The 23259-nt window shown below is 39.2% G+C and overlaps 1 protein-coding gene across 2 annotated transcripts in view; it reads right to left on the bottom strand.

The window, feature by feature from the left end:
- SLC9A7 (solute carrier family 9 member A7) overlaps positions 1 to 23259 on the bottom strand; it is a 65243-nt gene that overhangs the window by 27499 nt on the left and 14485 nt on the right. For both annotated transcript variants that reach the window (XM_060769831.2, XM_060769832.2), the window contains exons 2-8: positions 7053 to 7252; positions 6455 to 6532; positions 4990 to 5066; positions 4480 to 4592; positions 3749 to 3854; positions 3118 to 3259; positions 1758 to 1863 (exon numbers count right to left, since the gene is read on the bottom strand). In XM_060769831.2, coding sequence (XP_060625814.2) covers positions 1758 to 1863; positions 3118 to 3259; positions 3749 to 3854; positions 4480 to 4592; positions 4990 to 5066; positions 6455 to 6532; positions 7053 to 7252 — 822 coding nt within the window. The remainder of the gene's footprint in view (positions 1 to 1757; positions 1864 to 3117; positions 3260 to 3748; positions 3855 to 4479; positions 4593 to 4989; positions 5067 to 6454; positions 6533 to 7052; positions 7253 to 23259) is intronic.

The following is a 23259-nucleotide window of genomic DNA, read 5'->3' as shown; positions in this document are numbered from 1 at the left end:
AACCTCTGATTATTGTACTTTCAACACATTTTCTTAAGCTACTGCATAGATTTTATGTTGAATAAGTCTACTATTACTGCAGTTGAGATTACTGCAATTGTTAATCAGAGGACTTTTTCCATCAGTTGCTCCAAATTGTGGAATAACCTGTGGTTGGATATACTGCCTGCATTTAAAACAACATTAAAAACCAGTCTTTTCCAGTAGACCTATCCAGATGGCTTTTAAAGTACATGTTTTTAAGTTATGAAATAATCTGGATTGCTGTGAGTTTTCTGGGCTGTATGGCCTTGTTCCAGAAGCACTCCCTTCTGACGTTTCGCCCACATCTATGGGAGGCATCCTCAGATGTTGTGAGGTCTGTTGGAAACTAAGCAAGTGGGGTTTATATATCTGATGAATGTCCAGGGTGGGAGAAAGAACTCTTGTCTGCTTGAGGCAAGTGTGAATGTTGCAACTGGCTACCTTGATTAGCACTGAATGGTCTTGCAGTTTCAAAGCCTGGCTGCTTCCTGCCTGGGGAATCCTTTGTTGGGAGGTGTTAGCTGGCCCTGATTATTTCATGTCAGGAATTCCCTGATTGTTTAATGTCAGGGAATTAGGTCAGCGGACATCTCCCAAACAAGGAAGCTAGAAGCAGCCAGGCCTTGAAGCTGTAAGGTTTGCAAAGCTAATCAAGGTAGCCAATTGCAACATTCACACCTGCCTCCAACAGACAAGAGTTCTTTCTCCCACCCCGTATAATCCACAGATATATAAACCTCACTTTCCTAGTTTCCAACAGACCTCACAACCTCTGAGGATGACTGTCATAGATGTGGGCGAAACGTCAAAAAATGCTTCTGGAAAATGGCCATACAGCCTGGAAAATTCACAGCAACCTTGTGATTCTGGCCATGAACGCCTTCAACAACATATTAAATAATCATTTTAATATGTATGCTTCTTAACTGATGTTAAGCTTTTTAATTGATTATATATTTTAATCGATGTTCTTGTTTTAACTATGGTATGTGTCTATCACATTGCTGTTGCTCTTGATCCATAGGGAAAGGCAAATAAGAAATCATCATAATCACTGCTTCTTACATCTAATGGGTTTCAGACTGTGTTCTTTGAGAAGCAAATCCATACAATGATCTACATCCATCATGTTACAGCCTCCATTTTAAAGCAAAAGCAGATCAAAAACTGTGGATTATAAACTGCAAATAAGAACTGCTATTTACAGCAAATTGTCCCAGCAGGTGTGCATATACCCAATAAAGTCTTTTGAATTTTGATATATATTTTCTGGAATGAAAGGCATTTTTATCTACTAAGTGACCATTTTGCTTTGTGATGATCAATCCAAAATTTTGCAAAATCTATTAGAAAAATGAGTCTCTTGCTCACTTAAGCTAATTCTAAAATAAACTGAGGCAACTCTATAAACAAACAAGACATAAAGCTGCTTAGTCTAGAAAAAAAATGTTTTGAAGTTGATAATGCACAAGCAATCCAATTTTAGGGGCTCCAAGTGTTTATCAGTTCAGTTCAAAATTTACATGCCCAGGGAATTAAACTAGAAGCTATATTACAATGCTCTACAAGAACTGTGGTAATTAACTAATAAATAGAAACATAAGACATTATTTAAGGAATAAACACAAGAGTTATCTCATCAACAACAAAATCAGCAATATTGAACAATAATACTTCAATCACTATGTCAGCTCATCTCTCTATGTCAGCTCATCTCTCATCTCTCATCTTACCTGTAAATCCACATGCTTCAGCCAATAAGAAGGTACTCCAAGACATTAGGAAAAAGAGGGCTGTCTCCAGCAAAGGAAAACAGTGCAGTTTTGTAAACTTTGTTACGTAAACATTTTGTTAAGGAATCACAAAAACTACTGTATATTTTGCATAGTGACTGGGACTCAGGAGGAATTAATTTCAGGAGAGGCAGTTTTGTGGAGGCAGATTATTGGTTCTCCTGAACAGACTACATTAAAAGAATTTGCACATAAGGCATTGACCTTTCACTAGGCATTTATGTGTCTTCCTCACCTCATTAAGAAAACATGCTTTACAATCAATCCCGTTTCCTTCCCAGCATCCTTGTGTTCCTCCTGATATACTGTATCCTGCAAGTTTAATTCAAACTTGGCCTCTGCCTTTTCTACTTGTGGAGCAACATTTGGCTCCTTATTTCTTCTTGGTTTTTAAATATATACTTATGTAAAGCAATGTTTTTGGGCACCACTAGAAGAATTCTCCACCTTGTGTGACTGTGGAGCAGAACAAACAACTCTGCATCTGTATGCTTGCCCACAATGCCCTGCTTCACGCACACAGGAATAATTGTTTAAGGCTACAGACAATGCGGTTGCTGTCACCTGTTTTCGGTCTAAAATTATTTAGCTATTTGTGCTTCCTCTGTTTTATCAGTTTTACACTTATTTATGCAATGCTTTAAAATAAATGATTATGATTCCCACTATTACTTTACGGTATAAATGGATATTGTTTAGGGTTATAGGATCCCAATTCTGTTTATATACAAGAACTTTACACAATCCTCCAGCTGGGCTCTGATTCTAAAGCAACAGCAATGCAAAGTATTCCTCCAGATATTGCTGGACTTCAACTCCAAGCAGCTTTAGACCGTATGCCAGAAAGGCTGGAAATGGCAATCCAACAAAATGTAGAGAACCATATGGTTCCCACTCATGTTCTAAAGAAATACATGTGTAATTAAAAACCACAGGAAGTTATTTTGAGAGTGAGAACTGAATGGAAGTGGCAAAGCTTCTACATAAAAAGTTACTCCTAGTTACATAAGCAATGCTTGTACATAAAAAGCGGCTCCAAAGCTATCGGTTTTCTTCATTTCACCTGCATAAATTGGCAGGTGGAAGGGTTAGTAATTTTGTAGCTTTTTAAACAAATCTTGCACTACTATTGAAAATCAGTCAAAAGATAAAAGTCATGCCAAATGTACTCTCTGCCCATCCTTGGTCTATAGAAGATGTAGTCAGATAAAAAGAAACACTTCTTCTGCTAGGGAAAAAAAAGTCAGTAACTGGGTTGCAACTGCCAACAGTCTGAAAGTGTTTTATGGGAGAAGGATATCAGAGCTGTCACAATCCCTGTCGCCACTCCCATCATGAAAGAGCCACTGAAGATACCAAGGAAGACGCCGACAGATTTAAAAAAGGCTGCTGCGTCGAAGGCATGGATGTTTTCCCCAGTGGGTTGATATGCTACAATAGAACTGCAGGAGAAGAAATAAAGCAGAAGTGAACAAAATACTTAATCCAGACAATCCTTCTAATAAATATCATGAGTAAAACTGAAAAATAATCCATTTACTATCAAATCATCATACACATGGAGCCCTTAGTGGCACAGTAAGTTAAACCACTGAGCTGCTGAACCCAAAGGTCAGCGGTTCGAATCCGGGGAGCAGGATGAGCTCCCACTGTTAGCCCTAGCTTCTGCCAACCTAGCAGTTCAAAGGCATGCAAATGTGAGTAGATCAATAGGTACCACTTTGGTGGGAAGGTAATGGCACTCCATGCAGTTATGCTGGTCACATGACCTTGGAGGTGTCTACGGATAACACTGGCTCTTCGGCTTAGAAATGGAGATGAGCACCACCCCCCAGAGTCAGACATGACTAGACTTAATGTCAAGGGGAAACATTTACCTTTAACTTTTACATCATACACATAACAAATCAAAATGTGAGTATTTGACTTACGAAGATAATACAATAGCCACGGCATCATTTAAAACACTTTCGCCAAACAGCAATGCATAGAGATCAACATCAGCATGGAGTTCGTTAAAGATTGCCAGTACAGTAACTGAAACGGAAAAAACAAACAAACTCAGAATTGCATCTAAAAGGGTTTTGGAAAAGAGAAACAACTATTCTTTACATTTCCTAGATAGAGAATATTCCAATAGCAAGGTTTTCTCCAAGGCACACAACCATTTTGGATTTGGCACGGTCACCACAAGGAAACTGGCAGTTTTATACGAGGAACATTTCTCCTTAAGTGTGCAAGTTCGTGAGATGTCATTGTGTACACACAATGTCTCTCTCTATGGCAAATTACAACTGTTGCCATAGGCGTGCATGCCTTAGCAACGAAAATGCTATGCAAGTGATGATCTGAGTCGCTCCAAACCCAGTCAAAAATGAACTTGAATGTTTGGGTCAGAGAAGTGGGTTTTCCAGAAAATGTTGGTGGAATATTCTGGGAATTTTCCCGATGACCTAAATACAGTATAGTTAGAGACAACTTGTCTTTAAATTTTGACTTTCACTGTTAAATAAATGTACTTTGACATCACTTTTAAGTGCTATGGCCAATGCTATGGAATACTGGGAACTGTAGCTTTACAACTTCTCTTTAAACTTCTCTGCCAGAGTGCTGGAGCCTCACCAAACAATAGACAAACAAACATAGATTTCGATGTTTGTACCTGGATCAGTTGCAGATATAATGGCTCCAAAGAAAAGACAATCTGTGTAATAGAATTTATCAGAGAGCTGTCCCACTAGTTTCATTAGTTTTACAATACCATACATAAGATTCCTGTGGAGGGAAAAGATAAAAAACACAGAAAAACATGTTTTTTAGAACCTCTTGAAACCAGGTAATTGTGAATTTATTCTACTGCCCACTTTGTCAAAGGTCCACATATATTTCTCTTCCAAACAATTTTCCTCTTGGCAGATGCGCAACTCACTACACGCATGATTATTTAGAAGCGAAAACCACTGACTCAAATGGGACCTGACTCTCAACCAAGATTATAAGAACAAGATATCTGACAAAGGAAAAACTGGGAGTGGGAGAGATACAGTGCCAATGGCACCTCTGTGCAGAATACATTGACCTCATTGTTCACGTTGAACCGTTTGACTTACATGATAAATGAGCCAAATATTGTGTTCTCCGAGACCCAATAGTATTGTAAAACTCAACTCACCCAATAATGAAACAAGAAACTGCAGTTCCCAGGAAGGCATAGGTCAGAATAGATCCCAGGTTCCTGAAGAAGTGTCTCTGTGGAACAAACTGCATTAGCACGGACTGTTCTTAAGAATTTATTGCAGACTCCCAAACAGAATGTAATATATTTACTAAAATAGTTGTCACATTCTGATTCAAGAGATCTTCATTTTAACAAATGCACTCCTGAAATAGTCAGAAGATCGAGGTCAGTCGTTTATGCATCATTTTTTACTCAACACATCCAGGGATGATCGAATATATACACACATGGTATATAAAAATCATGATGGCAAGAGATCTTGACTGTCCAACACTACAATGTCTTGAAGAATTAATTCACACACAAGTTCAGAGCATGATGCCTTTAGAAACTGACTAGATTTGCGAAGGTTTTGTGGAGAGTTGGCTTTGTTTCATCATTACTCGTCAAAAAATAAGGGTCACAGGAAGATATCTTTGTTTAGATATTCATCAACTGCTGTTCACCAATGAATATCAAAGTGTGTTGTCAAAGGCTTTCATGGCTGGAATCACTGGGTTGCTGTGAGTTTCCCGGGCTATATGGCCATGTTCCAGAAGCATTCTCTCCTGACGTTTTGCCCACATCTATGGCAGGCACCCTCAGAGGTTGTGAGGGCCTCACAGCCCTCTAATCTGTTAATATTGTTTTGAATTCTGCTCCTGACTTCTGGAGTATTGGCTATCCCTCCCAATTTGGTGTTGTCTGCAAACCTGATGGTCTTGCCTTCTAACCCTTCATGCTGGTGCCAATGCTGGCAGTAACCTGAGAAAATCTTGCAACACAAAGGGCTACACTGCTCTCAACACAAGGAAGAAATGTGTGGCATACTGGTTGGGGAAGGGTAATAAAAGTGACCAGAGAGAACAGGATATACTGGCTTTCTAATTGACAAAACATTTTGATTTGACAAGTTGTACAAAAACTGAAAAGGGCAGAAGGGAGGCAATTAAATACCCAGAATAAATAAATGAACACAAAATAGAAAAGGCATTGCAAGTTGACACAAGTCAAGTCAATATGTCTTATACGGTACTTTAAGAAAAAGCCTGTTCTATAAAACTCTCCATATTTTGACATATGTTAACCTGAATTCAGGTGACAATAACTATTTAAAAGGATAGCAGTATGGCAAACTGGGAGCTACTTGAGTCGCATCTGGTGTGAGAGAGTTGGCCGTCTGCAAGGACGTTGCCCAGGGGACACCCGGATGTTTTATCATACTGTGGGAGGCTTCTCTCATGTCCCTGAATGGGAAGCTGGAGCTGGAAGACAGGAGCTCACCCCGCTCCGTGGATTCAAACCACCGACCTTTTGGTCAGCAGTTCTGCTGGCACAAGAGTTTAAGCCACTTCACCATAGCATCATAAAAGACAGCAAATATGCACCAGCAAAGTACTAGTACATGCCTCAGGCTTACCTTCTTCAAACTGTAACCAGCATGGAAAATAATGGGCGGCAAAAGAATATTGAAAAATACTTCTGGGTCAAATGTAACCTTTAAAAAAAGAGAAAGAGATAAATAAATATACACACTGCTATGAAATAAAGTTTTCAGTACAGTTTGCATTTATTTTCTCAAGGCAATCTATTTAAATTACAATGCCTTGAAACTACAACAAACTTTAAATATTCTTAATACCCCATGGAGAGATCAGTTCCAGGTGTGTTCCACTTCCCAAGCTTGACTCAGACAGCTTCCTGACTTATTATTAAAAGTCAGCTGGATGTTCATTCACAAATTAATCAACACATTGAACTGAGCCAATCCAGATCCGCATCTATAATATCATTAAAAAGTAGACTGTGTCTACCTTGGGGAACAAAATCTGGAAGTGGCTGCTGGTCACATCTGAGCAACACTACAAATTACAACCCCCTTGCTGTAAAATACCACATATAGACATAACAGCAAAACATTCACAATGGGACACATTGAAAGACACCTATAGAAAGAGAATAGCAGAAGAATAAATGCTTTAACAGAAGATCCGCTGTCAACAAAACATAGCCCTCACTTTTCGCAACATGTCATTCTGTTCCACATTGTGTATTTTTCCAGGGCTTATTTCTCCTTTTAACGTGTATTCGAAGAACTTCCCACTGATGTTGACCAACAGGGTTGTGAAAGCTCGGTCCTCTTGGGAGCAGCTCAATGGCTTATCGTGACCACTGGTGGGAGGTATGCCATATCTCAAGATCACTCCAACAATCAGCCCTGAAATACAGATTTGAATGTATTCATAAGTTACATCCTATCAAGCACATCACAGTTTTTTTTAGTATGCTTCCCCCTTCCAAAGATGGCCGCATCTCCCATAGCTCAACAAACTGTGAATATCCTTGGCATTTTTATCATTCATAGGGTAAAGGTAAAGGTTTTCCCTTGACATTGAGTCCAGTTGTCTTCTCAATTTGCTTGTATTCTCAATTTGCTTCTCACACGATAGATAAATAAATACCCCTTGAAAGGGAAATAGCTTTCTGGAAGAGTTATCATAGGAAAAAAGGGGTCTCAAGTGAAGCTTTTTCACCAATCCTTGTTTCCAAAACAAGCCATTTTTTTCAAAATCCAATTATCCAATTATCATAGAGACAGAAAGTGAGGTGAAATCTTCTGAACTGGGGCACAGGCAGCAAAACAAACACCACAGGGAGGTTAACTCTTCCCTATGCTATCAAAAGCTAAATTTTTTTTTGAGGGGGCTGGAGTTACATTTTAAAAAATGTACCTGTTCCAACTTACAAACAAAGTCAACTTAAGAAAAAACCTACAGAACCTATCTTGTTTGTAACTTGGGGACTGGCTGTATCCTACCAGCGACAGAACTCAAAATAGCTATGGGTTCTGAGATGCACAATGATAAATCAATGCATACAAAATGGCATTCCTGTAGAAACCGCAGCATTCTACTATTTAATCACTGAAATCCCTATTTAGAAAAACAGGAAGTTCCGTACATACAAATGTACACACACACAGCTGCATGTACTGATTCTGCTAATTTTTTAAAAATCACCTCCTACTCTTACCTGTGTGTCCTAATAGTCTCTCATCTGAAACATATTTCCCTATAAGAACTTGCCAAAATCTTATGAGCTACAGAGAGGCCTGTCACCATGATAGCTTCATTTGGTGAAGACAAGAGAGAGAGAGAGTCTTCTCAGTGCCTTTTGGCATCCTGTTGTCCTGCTTTCCTTTTTCCAACAGGCAAAGACCTTTTCATTAATTTGGCATTAATATGTAATCAGTCAAATTGGGGGAAGGGGGTGCTTTTTTTATAAACCTTTTGTATGATTTTAAAATAATATTATGCTTTTTTGATGTGTGATAATTAAATATTGTATTGTCGGCTTTTAACTTATTCCTTTTGTGAGCTATATAGGAGAAAAGCAGCACAGGAAAGCAAGAAATACATATATAAATCTGGAGAACAGATTGGCCCCATATTTGCTTTGAGGATGAAGCAGACTATCCATAAAATTTTCTCAAAAATACAGTACGAACCCACAAGACCAGTACTCACAGTTTCAACTACTTGCATCTAATAGGAACCTTAGGAACCTTCTTGGTTCTCCAAGTCATTCAATGGTCTGCTTCCACTGCAAATTATCATAAAGTCTTATTGGGGATCCCTTCCTAGAAGTTTCCTCCAGGGAAACATTACGGTAACTTCTGATGGAATTCCTTCATTTCTATAGGATACATTATTATCCATGGTTTCCTGCTTCTATGTTAAATTCAGTAACATATCCCATCGTAGATATGGCGCTCATATTATATGTATGTAGCTTTCACTATGGCCATTTTCAGTAGAAAAGCTCTTACTGGACAGAAATGTACTCCACAGAAAATAAGAGTCACAAAATGCAGCAAAAGCTTAACAACCCACCTCTCTCGCTTATTTTTTAGAGAGGAACAAGGGTCACCTCAGTAAGAGACATCTATAGAGAAAAAGCAATGAGTTGCAAATATCACAGAAGAAAATGAAATAATGGTCCTGAGGGAAAACAGAAAGAGAAAAGAAGCGGAAGTACAAATAAACGGAACACAAATAAAGTATGGCAGGGGATTATGAAGAAGTTGCAACAACAGTCCAAAAACTTTCTTCAAGTTACTGGAGAGAAAACTTCTTCTTATTTCCTGCCTTTGACTTTCATAGAGAAATGATGCACTATCCACAGCCATGATCACCATAAGCAGATAAAATATATATTTTGAAATATGGTTTCAGTTCACTCTTATTTCCTTCTTATTCTTGTAGCCAACAGCTCTGAACCTAGTACAAAAGAGCATCCCACACTGCAATTGTTTCAAGTTCAGTTCTAAAAATCAATTGTAAGACCAAACAGGATTCAGGAACTTACTTGGTTGTTGGACTTCTGTTTTGATATCTCAATTTAAGTACAAAGGTTTTTGGATTTGTTATCTCAGTTCAATCGAGGACATTAAGTAGCCCGGTCAACCATGCTTGACCATTCTGCCGGAGATCTATTGTCTCTCTTACAGTCTGTCAAGTAAGTTGGTTATTTTGGTTACTGTAAATAACTGATACCATAAACAAATTCACTGTTCTCCACATAATGTGGCTAGAACTGTCTGAGGCAAGATCCTGTTCAGTTCTGTACACTTTCCTTAGTAATTGTTTCACATTGTTGACATTTTGGAAGAGAACTTCAGAAAGCAACTTTGCATCTCTCCTTTGGAGTGAAAAATTGGGGTACAAATCATAATCCTAATCCTAATCCTAATCCCATCAGGTCTTCTACAAGAAGCAGGAAGAACCAACATCCAAAACAGGAAAGGACAGCTGCACACTTCAAATGTGGCAGGCAGAAAAACAAAGATGGGTAAAACTTGAGTAAAAGCTGGAATCAATTTAACTGCCATCACTGTTTAGCAAGATCTTGCAGATACTTGTAGAATCTCATACCAATAAATGTGAAATGGGAAAACAGAACCAGCAGACAGTTTCAATCCAGAACAGTGATGCTAACTACATGAATTTGGATCACAAGACCTAGGCAATATAATAGAGATATAAGAAATCCCAAAGAGGGAGGGGCTATCTCAGCACTGCCACAACATTATAATTTACGTAAGTCTTTGAGGGAAGCTACAACACTTCAGCTACAAGCAAATCAAGCAAAGTTGAAAGTGCAGACATACTCTAAAGCAGGCATGGGTAAACTTTGAGCCTCCAGATGTTTTGGACTTCAACTTCTGGTAAACTGGCTGGGATTTCTGGGAGCTGAAATCAAAAGCACCTGGAGGGTCAAAGTTTGCCCATGCCTGCTCTAAAGGAAAATATTATTTTGGGTACATAGTACAAGAGTTCTGAAAGAGGAAATAAGTGTAGGCAACAGAAGGAAAATTCATGATAAGTAGATAAAACATTTAATGATAATATTAAACCCATATAAAACATAACAAAAGTAGTTTAAACAGAGAAATCAAAGAAGAATTGTCCTTCTACTAAATTCCAAATATGTGAAAAAACCCCACAATGGCTTCATCTGAATTGCCTACTCAACACAAAACACAAAATGTGTTTGACTAAAGCTACCATCTTACCAAGCCATCTCAACTTAAAAATATAAGAATAGAAACATGGGCCATTTTCCTCACAGCTAAGTTGTGAAAAGATTCATCCACAAAGATTATAACATGTATACAGTCAGTCATCTGCTTCTATGGATAAAACTATACATGTCTTGATTTTTTTAATCCAGAAAATAAACCTCGATTTTGCCATTGCATGCACAGTATTTACACCATTGTATATAGCATCTGGATTCAAACCCTACTGTACACACACAGCACATCTAACAAGCTGTACCAGAGGTAGAAAGAAAAGCAGTTCAATGTGTTCCATCAAACATTTATATCCCACCATTCTCCAAATAATGAGACTCAATGTGGCTGCAAAATGAAATGTGAAGTGAAACAACCAGGCCAGGTAAGCTCTGCACAAAGAAAAACATTTGAAATCTTCTAGAGACCATTAACTCCTGCTTCCAAAATGTACCCTGAGATTATTTTGTTCCTTTTACCAGACTGGAGGGAACTGTTTGCCTTGTGGGTTGAACATTAACACGCACAGCTACAGTAGGATCATCTAGAGTAGAACCTCATTCTTTTCCAGGTCATGTCTTATTGCATTATCTACTGCATATACACTGATGCAACCCATTACTGAAAGTCTCTCAATTTTCCACAATACTATTCTCCTAATGCTAATGCTATGAAAAAACTTCCACCAAAACCACAAACAAGCCTTGAGTCGGGCTGGATTCCTGTAAAAAGGAGCTTTCCCCCCCTCAAAGGTTTTCTTAACTGAGGTATGTTTACACTGAAGATAACACACCTCCCTTAAAAGTTATCAATTTTGTGCACATACTGAACCTAAGACACCACAAGAAATCCAAAGTACATCAGAAATTCAAATCAAAGAGTTTCTGGAGGCATGGATTGTGCAATTGGTTGTGCTCTACTTTCTAGCTAAACTGCTGGCATGAATCACTAGCAAGCCTAAACCCAGAAGAGCTCTGCCTCTAAAAATAAAGCTGATGTAGAATAAGGGCTATACCAGCATAACGGTTAGGTAACAGCTTAATGACACTGCGCTGGATGACAGTTGGGAAATTAACTTGAGAAATATTTTCCTGAAGCCCTTTAGGGAAATCCTACTTTCAAAAGGGAGACAGAACCACATCTTCAAGCTTAAAGGTTTGATTCTGAGTCCGGAAATATTTCTAATGCTAATGTGTTCTAGCCAAGGCCTTCAGCAGGATGAGAAACACAGTATGATTGCTTCTAATTAATGTGAATAGATATATTGGAAGCAACAACAAACTGAATCCAGAGATTGCACAGAAGTTGAACAATGTGTTTTTGAATATTGAGACTAACCCTATCTCACAGCCGGGAACATGATGCTGCTTATTTTTAAATATTGACATGTAGAGGAGCCTGAGATCTTGTTCATCTCAGCCAGCTGCAAAGATAATTGTGAGAATACATTTTCCCACCCTCTGATACAATATAGCAGGTTTGTTTCTTCACCATACCATCTCCCATTCAATAATACTCCCATTTCGTATATTTCTTCAGCTTTGTGCGGGCGAGACAAGACAAGGAGACCTTCATGATGAAATGAAGACCTTGTGTGCCTTGTTTGAATTTGGACATACACATAAGAAAATATAAAGGTCTTTTGCTCTACTTAAGAAAACACACCCTTTTACACGATATACAGTAGAACTTCTTTATCAGTGGATTCAATATTCATGGTTTCACTTATATATGATCCAAAAATATCCTTCCCTAGGAGAGTTTGTGAGATTCTTGAGGTCCTTCTGTATGATTCTGTGGTATGTTTCCAGCCCAAATATAATCAAAATTTAGGGTTTGGTATTATCCACACTTTCAGGTGTGTGTGTGAGGGGGTGATTTGTGATGTGTCCCTTGTGGAATCACACATCGTACTGCATAGACTTATTTCTCACGGTTTCCTCATATTTTACATGACATGCCAAAATTATGGTGTCCAATCATGTCACTGACCTAATATTCACCTGAATAAAGAAACTATGAGGAGAACAGCTATCAACTTAAGTATGTAAAAAGTATAAGATGCATGACTGAGAATGCACCATGATCCCAGTACACCTCTGTCTGACTCCACCAAAAATTAGGGTGAGTGCTGTTTGCTCTCTTCTATGTTGTTAATTTTTGTCATCTGAAATATAGGGAAAGAAAAGGGAACAGAAAACTGCAGATTTTGGAATAATTTGAATCTTGAATTTGAGTGTTGCTTACGCCTGCAATGTGTATATACATTGTTGTTCTGTAGCTTAAAGGCTATCTTACATACAAATTTCCATATTATGCAGGTTCTGGTTTAATATTGGAGTAAAAAGGTGTCTTGAAGAGGGGTTTAATCATTCATGAGTTTTCCTCATGTTCCCCAAACTTTTAAATTATTTGGTTACTGAATAACACCAGGTTTAACCAAGAACAACATAATTTCAATTTACTTTCAGTTATTTTGCTTAATCATGGAAATCACCACATATCGTACAACCATATAGCAATATACAATTAAAATTTACTTAGCTTTTAAAAATATAGTATGGCACCTAAATCCACTGGGAATACATCCCAAGACACCTGAAACTATGGATGAGAGTGAACCCTATATTTTACTATACTTCGTCTGGAACTGTATCACAGAAATGCTTTTTTGGAATGTAGGAAAGTGACCCTGTGGATACTGTATCTGTGGATAAGGGGGTTGTATTGTATAGGCTAGTGATGGTAAGCATTTTAGAGACCAAGTGCCCAAACTGCAACCCAAAACCCACTTATTTATTGCAAAGTGCTAACATGGCAATTTAACCTGAATACTGAGGTTTTAATTTACAAAAAACAAAACAAAAAAACAAAAAAACCCCAAAACTCATACATTAAAATCTTTTGTCTTAAAATAAAAGCACAGTAATAGAGTTTTCAATGATACAACCAACTATTTATAGAAAGGTAAAAATTTGCATCTGGTATGCTTTTAAACAATTAATGTGATTTTTGCTGTTGTGTGCATGCTGATAATTTGTCTAACCTTGGCTCATACCTTGTAAGTTTGAGCACAACACATGCAGCACTCAGATCATCTGTTAATCTGTTTCTGATGTTGGATTTGATATAATTCCATACTGAAAAGAGCTGCTCACAGGAATATGATAATCCAAACAAAGTAAGGCTACATATCGACTCATGGGGACCCCATATGCTTTTGGATGCCTTCTAAGGCCAGGAGCCCTTGAAGTGTTTGCCTAGTTTCCTCCTTTGAAATAGCACCTCCCTGGGATTGATTGGTGGCCTCCCCGCTAGGTCTGAACCAGGGCTGACCCTGTTTATTTTCACAGATCAGATGGGACCTGCTGTCTTTAAGAGGAGGAAGGCTACCTTAGTGGAGGCGGGCTGCCCTAGGGAAGAAGTCAAGGAGTTCAGAGATGGTCCAGCCCATGGAAAGCACAGTTGGGGAGGGAAGATGAGAAGGCCAGTGTTTGCAGAGGGAGAGGGCACTAGGTGGCGCAGCAGGCTCCACGGGAAAGGCGTCAGGGCCGGGGGCTCACTTTGGCCAAGGAAGAGGCAGCGCTAGGGGTGAGCAAGTGCTGGAGGGTGACCAGTGCCATGGTGGAGCCAAGCCTAGAGGACACCTTGGAAGCTGGGCCTCCTCCAATGGACACCCTCCTACAGCACCAGCCAGGTGAGCCCCTGGCCCTGTCGCCTCCCCCATGGGGCCTGCCATAGGTTGACCACCAATGGTATTGACCAATATCTTGAATGGGGCGTGTATCTATAATGTTAGAGCTATGCTCCATCTTCAAATCTGACTTCCAAAACTCTCCTAAAAAGTCAGTTAGCAAAGGGATTCTGGTGGGACTGGAGAGCAGGGCACCAAAAGATGACACACCCTGTCCACTCCCACCAATGAGCTCTGAAGTGGACAGTAGAAGCTTGGATCCCTGCAGTATCAACCATGTGATACTGCAACCCATTGACAGGAAGGGGCTAGATGAATCAATGAGCTGTAAGCTCATTCCTGGTTTGTTGTTGAGGGATTTGCAAGAGAACCTCTTTGGTCATACTGGACCTGTGGTTAATGAGATTATGGTAGGTTATGGTTTTAGGGGAGCAAATAAGAAGTGCAGTTTGAGCACTGTTGCTACAAGCAGCATCTCAGCCAAAGATTACAAGATGTAGAGGTCAAATAAATGGAATATATATAATTAAAAAATTAAAAGTGAACGTAATTTAAAACCATACACATTTACTGGTTTGTACAAAATACAAAATTGCAGAGCCCCTGCTGGTGAAACAGGTTAAAATGCTGAGCTGCTGAACTTGCTGATCAAAAGGTTGGTGGTTCAAATCCAGGGAGCAGGGTGAGCTCCCACTGTTAGTCCCAGCTTCTGCCAACCTAGCAGTTCAAAAATATGCAAATGGGAGTAGTTCAATAGGTACTGTTTCGGCAGTAAGGTAATGGCACTCAATGCAGTCATGCTGACCACACGACCTTGGAGGCATCTACGGGTGCCGGCCCTTTGGCTTAGAAATGGAGATGAGCACCACCCCCCAGAGTCGGACATGACTAGACTTAGTGACAAGGGGAGACCTTTACAAAACCATTAGGGACCAAAGGCTTAAAAAAAAAAAAGAATGGAATCTACCATCCCAAAATAGACATCAGCTGTGGAAATTTGGGTGTTTTCCCAATATCATCACCATCTTTAATTTCCTAATTAAATGTAATCCTATCTTCCTCCAAGGAATTTAGGGGAACTTGTATACCTTCCCACATACAGTTACCTTCAAGCCAATCCTGTCAAGAGTTTAGGCTAAAAGAGAGTGACTCAAAGTGAGTCAGGAAACCACATACCTGCCCGGCTGCCTGAATTAGTCTCCTTAGTCTAAGCCAAACACTTCATCCTCTGAGGATGAAGATGTGAGCGAAATGTCAGGAGAGAATCCTGGTTTCACACAACTTTTTTCTCAAGAAAGATCCATTTTCCTTGGAAACACCCTTTCCGATGCAAACAACCACTTGGGAAACATGCATGTGCACACAAGTTGGGAAAGAAAAACTAAACCCTGCCTAATACAAAAATGAGAATATTAGTTGAATTCATTTTAATATGTTGTTAGCTGCCTTGATTATCAGGAAAAGGGCAAGATAGAAATGATTCACACAAAAACAACAACAAATGGCACATCAAAAGTTTGTCTGGTTTTATAGTAATCTATTTCATATGTAGAACGCCTGAAGGAAAGGATAGTTACGAAAGAAACTAAAGAAAAGGACATGGAAGCCTACTGGGTGACTTCTGGCAATTCATTTTCGCTTCATCATAGAGGAAAGCAATGGCAAAACTCTTCGGAATAAATCCTGCCTAGAAAACCACAGGATAGGATTGTCATAAGTCAAACTCAATTTGTAGGCACATGACAATTACAAATTGAGTTTCCTTTTATAGCAAAACAAAGAGCACAAGGGCTGGGCTTTAGCACAACAGGTCAAACCACCAGCTGCAGTAAATCTTGTCAGTCAAAGGCTGCCAGTTCGGAGCTGGGGTCAGGATAAGCTCCTGGCCTTTAGCCCCACTTCCACTTACCTAGCAGTTCAAAAGCAAAATGTGCGTAGATAAATAAGGACTGCTTAAAAACAGGGAGGTATTCTGAGGCACCCATTATGAATGCTGGCAATTTGATCAAAGGGAGGAAGTTATGAACAAAGCTCTTCGGTAGGGAGATGGAATGACAGCACCCTCTCATGGCTAGAACTGAGCACAAAGCCTCCAGGATGCTGAAGTCGGGAAAAGCCGAGATTATAATCTATATACATATATATAAAAATACACACACACACACACACACACGTCTATCTATGTATAACTCTCTGTCTTGTTTGTGTATCAAACAGCATTGAATGTTTGCCACATATGTATGCTCTTTGATCTGTCCTAAGTCCCCTTTGGGGTGAGAAGGGCGGAATATAAATAAGATAAATAAATAAAAACCCTGATGTAAGTTTGGAGTAAATTTTGAAAAAGTCACATCCAGCATAGCCACTGGACATGCAAGCTGGGGGATTCTGGAAGTTGTTGCCCCCTCCTTTGCTCTTACTTATGGAGAACATCGAGTGAATGTATGTCATCTGACTACTGAAAAAAATGGGTATATCAGTGAGAGAATGAAAGCGTAAGTTTTTGAAAGATGTTTTACTGTCTTCTTTCTAACCTCTTGTGTTTTTGCTTCAGGATAAACACTGATGTATTTTGTCTGGCTCCAAAATATTGTAAACAACTATACATGCCTTAAAATGGTGTCCCCAAGAAATTTAGTTGGTTTTCTTGTGGACACCAGGGGCATGACTTTTCATAGAAAAACAGAATACTTTACACAATACTGAAATTAAGTTGTCATAATTTAAATCAGTTTCTCTCATTCATTCTGCAATCTCTTGTAGTTGCATACTGATACGCAATAGTCACTGTGGTCTAGTGGGTATGGCATTTCCCATGATTTACCACTCTGAATGATCTTGGAAATGAAAAAAAAAAGCAGTCCTGGTTAGCATTCGAATGGGAGACTGACAGCAAACACCAGGTGTTTTAGGATATATTTCAGAAGAAAGAACTGGCAAAACCAACTCTGAGGATTCCCTGATTAAGAAGAGTAGCGACGATAGAGCAGTGGTTTCCAAACTTTTTTTTGACCAGGGACCACTTTGACCAGGAATCACTCTCCAACATTAGTACCAAAAGTGTTACGAATAAGTTTTTGGTCAACTTTAGATTCCGTTTTGGGTGCTGATTCAGAAAATTGCATTGGATAGACCAGAAATGGGCAAACTTGGGCCCTCCAGGTGTTTTGGACTCCAACTCCTACAATTCCAAAGAGCCGCAGGCCCATTTTTTTCCCTTCTCAGTGCCTTAAGCGGCTGAGGAGGAAAAGAAAGGGGCCTGAGGCTGTTAGGTATTGTGGGAATTGGAGTCCAAAATACTAGAGGGCCCAAGTTTGCCCATTCCTGGGATAGACCATATCCCAGGAATAGAGCTGTATCAGCTCTAGTTTCTGATACAGTAGTTATGCTATGGCCAGAGACAGGAAAGGAGTGGCAGGCGGTGCAAAAGGAGCGGAAATAAAATTAATAAATACAGAGGAAAGAGGCTTGCAGATCAGATTTTCGTTTTTGCGGTCCACTGGTGGTCTGCAGCCTACAGGTTAAGAACCACTGTGACAGAGGGATTCAGAGGTCTTGCAGTCATAAGGTTCAATGTCAACTCAACAGGAGTCAACAAAACAATGACACCAAGGAAAATTATATGTAATTCACAGTCTCCAGAAATTCAGAGGCAACCAATCCAATCCAATAAGCCTTTATTAGCATATATAACAACAAGATACAATGTAAGTTATAGAATGGGAAACATCACATTTGTAACACATTCAATTTACTGACTTCATTCAAGAACTTGCCACCGAGAGGCAACAGTTAAAATCTTGGCAGTTTAAAAGTGTAATTACTTTGTCTGGACCTGTGTGGTTTTCCAAAGGATCTACAACTTGTAATAGCAAGTTAGATCTTGGTTCTTGATAGAGTGGGCAGTGCAAAAGAGTATGCAGGATGGAATCCAGTTGTCCCGTGCTACAGGGACAAAACCTCTTGTTGCTCGGTAGATGGTTGAGTCTTCCTCTACTGAGTAGAGGTGGCATAATATTAAATCTAGTCAGCATATAAGCTCTCCTATATGTGGGGTTTGTAAGCGCTGCAATATAATAGGCTGGGTTTCCCTGTATGAATGGAATCTCCATATTCATGGGCGACCTATATTGCAAGTAGCCTGGGAAAAAATGCAATAGCTGATCACTAGATTAAGTTAACATCATATATACTAGACTTAAAGTCTGAGAATCACTCTTGCAATTTTATTATAGTGGGTGACTTCAACGCAAGGGTAGGTACCAGCTTGGTGAACCTGATGAAAGAAGTGGGACTAGATGATGACCCCTCCTATTGTTTATTGACTTCATAAGCCCAGCAGTCTAAAGACCAAATCCAGAGGCAACACACAGCATCCTCAAGTTGCAAAAAGGTGGGTCAATGGGTTAGAAGGCAAAAAGTCCATTCAAATTCTACCTCAGTCACGAAATGTATATCTTTCTGGATACGATTACATTCAATCCCACTCCTACAATTATATAAATATGCTTTATAACTGAGATCTTAATGTTACCCAGAACTATATCTGAAAGAATGGATTTATGTCTATGAAACTTCACACAAAAATAAAACCATTAGTGCTGCTGCATTTCTTTTTTATCTATCCCTACCTTCTTTCTTTTAAAGTTGGCAGAGAAAAACAGATTACAAACAGCTTCAGAAGCATATTTTTTTGAAACAAAGTAATTGGGGAAGAGGATGACAAATGTATTTCGAAGTCAGCCATCTGTTTGTTTTTCTTTGATAAAAATACACCTTGCCTCTTAAGAAGAAGAAAACTTCAAGACAGCTTACAACAACAAAAGGTGCAGATGGGTACATCAACTATACGTGAAGCATTCATCACAGAAAACAGCTGTTAACATGAAAAAGATTAGGATGAACTAAATAGCAATTCATAAGACAGCAATCAAGGAAAAGGAAATGCAGCAAATGCAACAGACAGAAGACAAAGGCATACAATATGTTCAGTCAAAGGACTTCCTAAACAGCTTCCCCCCTACACTCAGCTAAAAGCCAGACTGAAAAGAAGACAGAAATAATCTGTTTTGTTCAGAACCCCTTAGAGATGCAGTGCCATATCTGATTATTGACTTGCTCAAAAGGATATTTGACACTGAGAATTGATTATTCATGACAGAAGGATAATTTCAGGATTGGTGCAATGTCCAATGTTCTATGTTATGTTGTTTATGTTTGATGTTTTATATTTTACTGGTTTAAATCAATTATGATATGCTATTTTAGTGATTTGTTGTATTTTATAATTTGTGAGGCACTGCATTTTGCCATTTACTTTGTTGTGAACTGCTTTGAGTCCACACAGGGGTTGAGAAAAGGAGTATATAATTGAAATAAATAAATGAGAGTTCCCTGGCTACCGCTGCTCACAAATTGAGATCTCATCGCTTTCTCCTTCAGCACCTTGACCCCTCTAAGAAATCTAATTTCACAGTGCCAGGATGGATATGGATTAAATGTACAACTGGTCAGCTGTAGCCCTCCAAGGATCCTGTTATCATTAAGACCAACAAGCTGTTGGTTTGTAATCTGGTGATGCACTAGAACACTTTGGCTGATCATTCTAAATGCTCTGGCCTCAACTCCAAATTCCTGAATTTCATAGTGTATTGCCTGTTAAAGTAGTATCATGTAACAGTTAAAGTAGTATCATGCACTAGAATTGTGTTGTGTGAAAGGGATCCAGGTCAAGAGTATGCCTGGCAAAAAGCATGTGTCCAAAGCCTACCTGGAATAGGCCTACTATTGACATTGTGCTATGAAACCCTGATTTTACCTTAATCTGTAATTAAAGGGCAAGACTTTCAGGGGCCAGGAGTCATGTGTAGCCTGCTGAGGTACACAACTACTCCTGACCTACTACCATCCTACCACACACAGGCTATTAAAAATTGCTTAAAATTAACAACTGCATCTCAGAATTATTTCCACATTTATATCCTTTTAAACAGGCGATACCTGTCCTTCTCTTTTCAACACCAAGTACATGTCCTATTCATCAGCCATGTGTGGGCTCCCATGGCCTTCCACATGCTGGTAGACTGCTGTTCCCATCATCCCTTGCCTTTGGCTATGCTGGATAGGACTGATAGCAGTAGGATAGCAAAAATGTTTGAGGGATCACAATACTTCTTTAAGATAACTGTGATAAAACACATCACATGTATTCACAATAGATGTTCTCAAACTAGTTTTACCTGTTTCAAGTAGTTCTTTCCCCACTTTCTTGAAAGGCCAGTGCATAACCTGCTGTGTGCAAGTAATATCTCCAGACAATGCCCCCTTGTTTCCACATTTATTTTGACAAATGTATGGATATGCAATAACAGGAGCAATCAAATATCTTACATGCAACACAGTGTTAGCTTTACACCTGTACAAAGATAACTCCCAAAAGTACCAAAGCCGCTCTTTAGTGTATCAACTGGTTTGTGAGATCATCCTTACTTTACAGTAGTGCACACAACTCCAAGACATTCCCAATTAAATAAATACACAATGAGACAATTTGTCCTTTCATTAGTGTAGGAGTTCATCATTCCTACTTGCACTTCATCCTTTACAGATGTTGTTCTCCTCAATGGCAGCTTTCTTTTCTCAGATGGGAAAACAGCACTGAGTGCAACCATTAAAGGAAAGCAGCCATTCAAACAGAATTCTAGAAATCTTTCTTGGGCTGAGATAAAATAATCACTACTCTTGTTGAATAGGGAGAAAAAAAGTCTCATAATGGTGTTGCTGCTAAAAGGCTAGTTACTTTACTTTTGGCTCCAGCACATTCTTGTTCTGGATTATCAGTAAGAGCAGCCAAGTTTTGTTTGGCAAGTATGTCACGTGTTAAAGCAAGATAATGCCACTCCACAACAAGATCTAGTGCCAATCCCACAGTGTGCTATAAAGCTTTAAAAATGTTTACATATCTTCTTTCAACTGAAATTGGTTTTCAAGGAAAAAATTAATCTCATTTTAGCAAAAACACCTATCAGACTTGAAACATTACCACCTAAAATATCTCCCACCTACACAGAACACAAAAACTAAACAAACAATATTACTTCCTAAAGAGTTGGGGAACAGTGGTGCCTGGCATCAAAAAATCATCATGTGAGCATTAGACAAAGTATGTCCTTGAAGGGAAATCCATAAAAGCAACTCTTTCTCTAACAATACCATCTACCTAGTATCTGAAGGAAGGAGGGCCTCCAGCAGGGCTTCCATTGATGGTCTGCAGTCACATGGAGTTAGCATAGGAAAACTAATGGCTTTTCTGATTTTATATTACGACTTCCAAGAAGTCTTGATCTTACATCACTGATGCATTTATAGGCCAAAATTGTAAACTGAACTGTGAAACTCTGTGTATTGGTGAAAATATATTAATAGTTTCATTTATTAATTCAGCAACATGGACTATGGTTTTAAATACAGGTTGAAGAGTATCCCTTATCCAAAATACTTGGAATCAGAAGTGTTTGGATTTTTAAAACAATTTTGGAATATCTGTAATTGCATATAAATACAGAATGGGATATCTTGGAGATGGAAGTCTATATAGGGAATTATGTGTTATAGACACCTTACAAACATAGCCTGAATATAATTTTATATATTTAATAACCTTGTGCATGATATACATAGGAACACCAGAAAACAAAAATGTCACTATCTCAGCCAACCTTGTAGACAATTCTGAACTTTAGAGCACTTTGGATTATAGTTCCAGATAAAGATGCACAACCTGTATTTTCAAAAGTAGCTTTGTGTATATTATATTGCAGGACTCATGACTGTCTAATACAATACACTACTGGATAAAGGTGGCAAGATAATCTCTTCACCAGCTGTAGTGGCTGAGAGATCCCCAAGGTTGCAATTAAAGCTCTTCTCTGCCAAACCGGGGGCCAAGCCAGGTTCCAAGCCTGTTGCTTTTAACTACCTATTACTGCATGCCATGTCATAATCCTGTGCTGGGAAAGAGGTTGGATGTAGAAGAAGTAAATGTGTTAATGGTGACACACCTCCAGGCTTCAAAACCTGATCATCAGAGAAGGTTGCACAAGCCCCAGTCCTGCTAGATTGAACCAGGAACTCAGGCCCTCCCAGCCCTGTACTGTCTCAAGCATGTAAAGAAGCAGCGGGATGGAAGCATTTGCAGTGGCAACATAGTCAGCGTGAGGCAACACTTATTCCTCACAATACCCATTAGGATACTGCTAGAGTCTTTGGATCTTTGGTTGGAGTTCTTAGAACATCTGACTGCTGCTGCAGGACTGCAAAGCAGTCAGTCACTGAGGCCACTCTGCAGTAGAGCAAAGGCAATGCCCTTGAAATCAGGCTGGACAAGCTCCAGAGGCTAATTTTGAGCAAACAGCCTGCCAGGTGAGATTATTTCCCATTTTTCTTCCAAACATAGCAAAATACCACATATTGGTCTCCTGGTAAATAATCCCCATTTTCCCTTTCTTGGAAAATCAACATGTCCCTCTGTTTCATGTTAAACATAATTTCAACAAAAATATTGCAACAATTCAGTAACAGGAGAACTAAAGAGAAATCAATGCGAACAAGAAGTGAATGGAAAATAGATTGGACATATTGGCAAAATTAATTGAAGTTATTTGTATTCTACTGACAACAAAAAGTTGATTAGGGTTTTTTAAAAATAGGAAACAAATTGGCCTTCATTCTGTGACATGTAGGAGCCCCCGATGGCGCAGTAGATTAAACCACTGAGTTGCTGAACTTGTTGACCGAAAGGCCGCAGATTCGAATCCGGTGCTCCATGCTAACAGCACTCCATGCAGTCATGCCGGCCACATGACCTTGGAGGTGTCTCCAGACAATGCCAGCTCTTCGGCTTAGAAATGGAGATGAGCACAATCCCCCAGAATCAGACACGACTGGACTTAATGTG

This window comes from Anolis sagrei, chromosome 3, assembly GCF_037176765.1.
Source record: "Anolis sagrei isolate rAnoSag1 chromosome 3, rAnoSag1.mat, whole genome shotgun sequence".
NCBI lineage: Eukaryota > Metazoa > Chordata > Lepidosauria > Squamata > Dactyloidae > Anolis > Anolis sagrei.
Note: the sequence above shows the minus strand (reverse complement) of the source record. Positions and strands in the feature narration are given on the sequence as shown.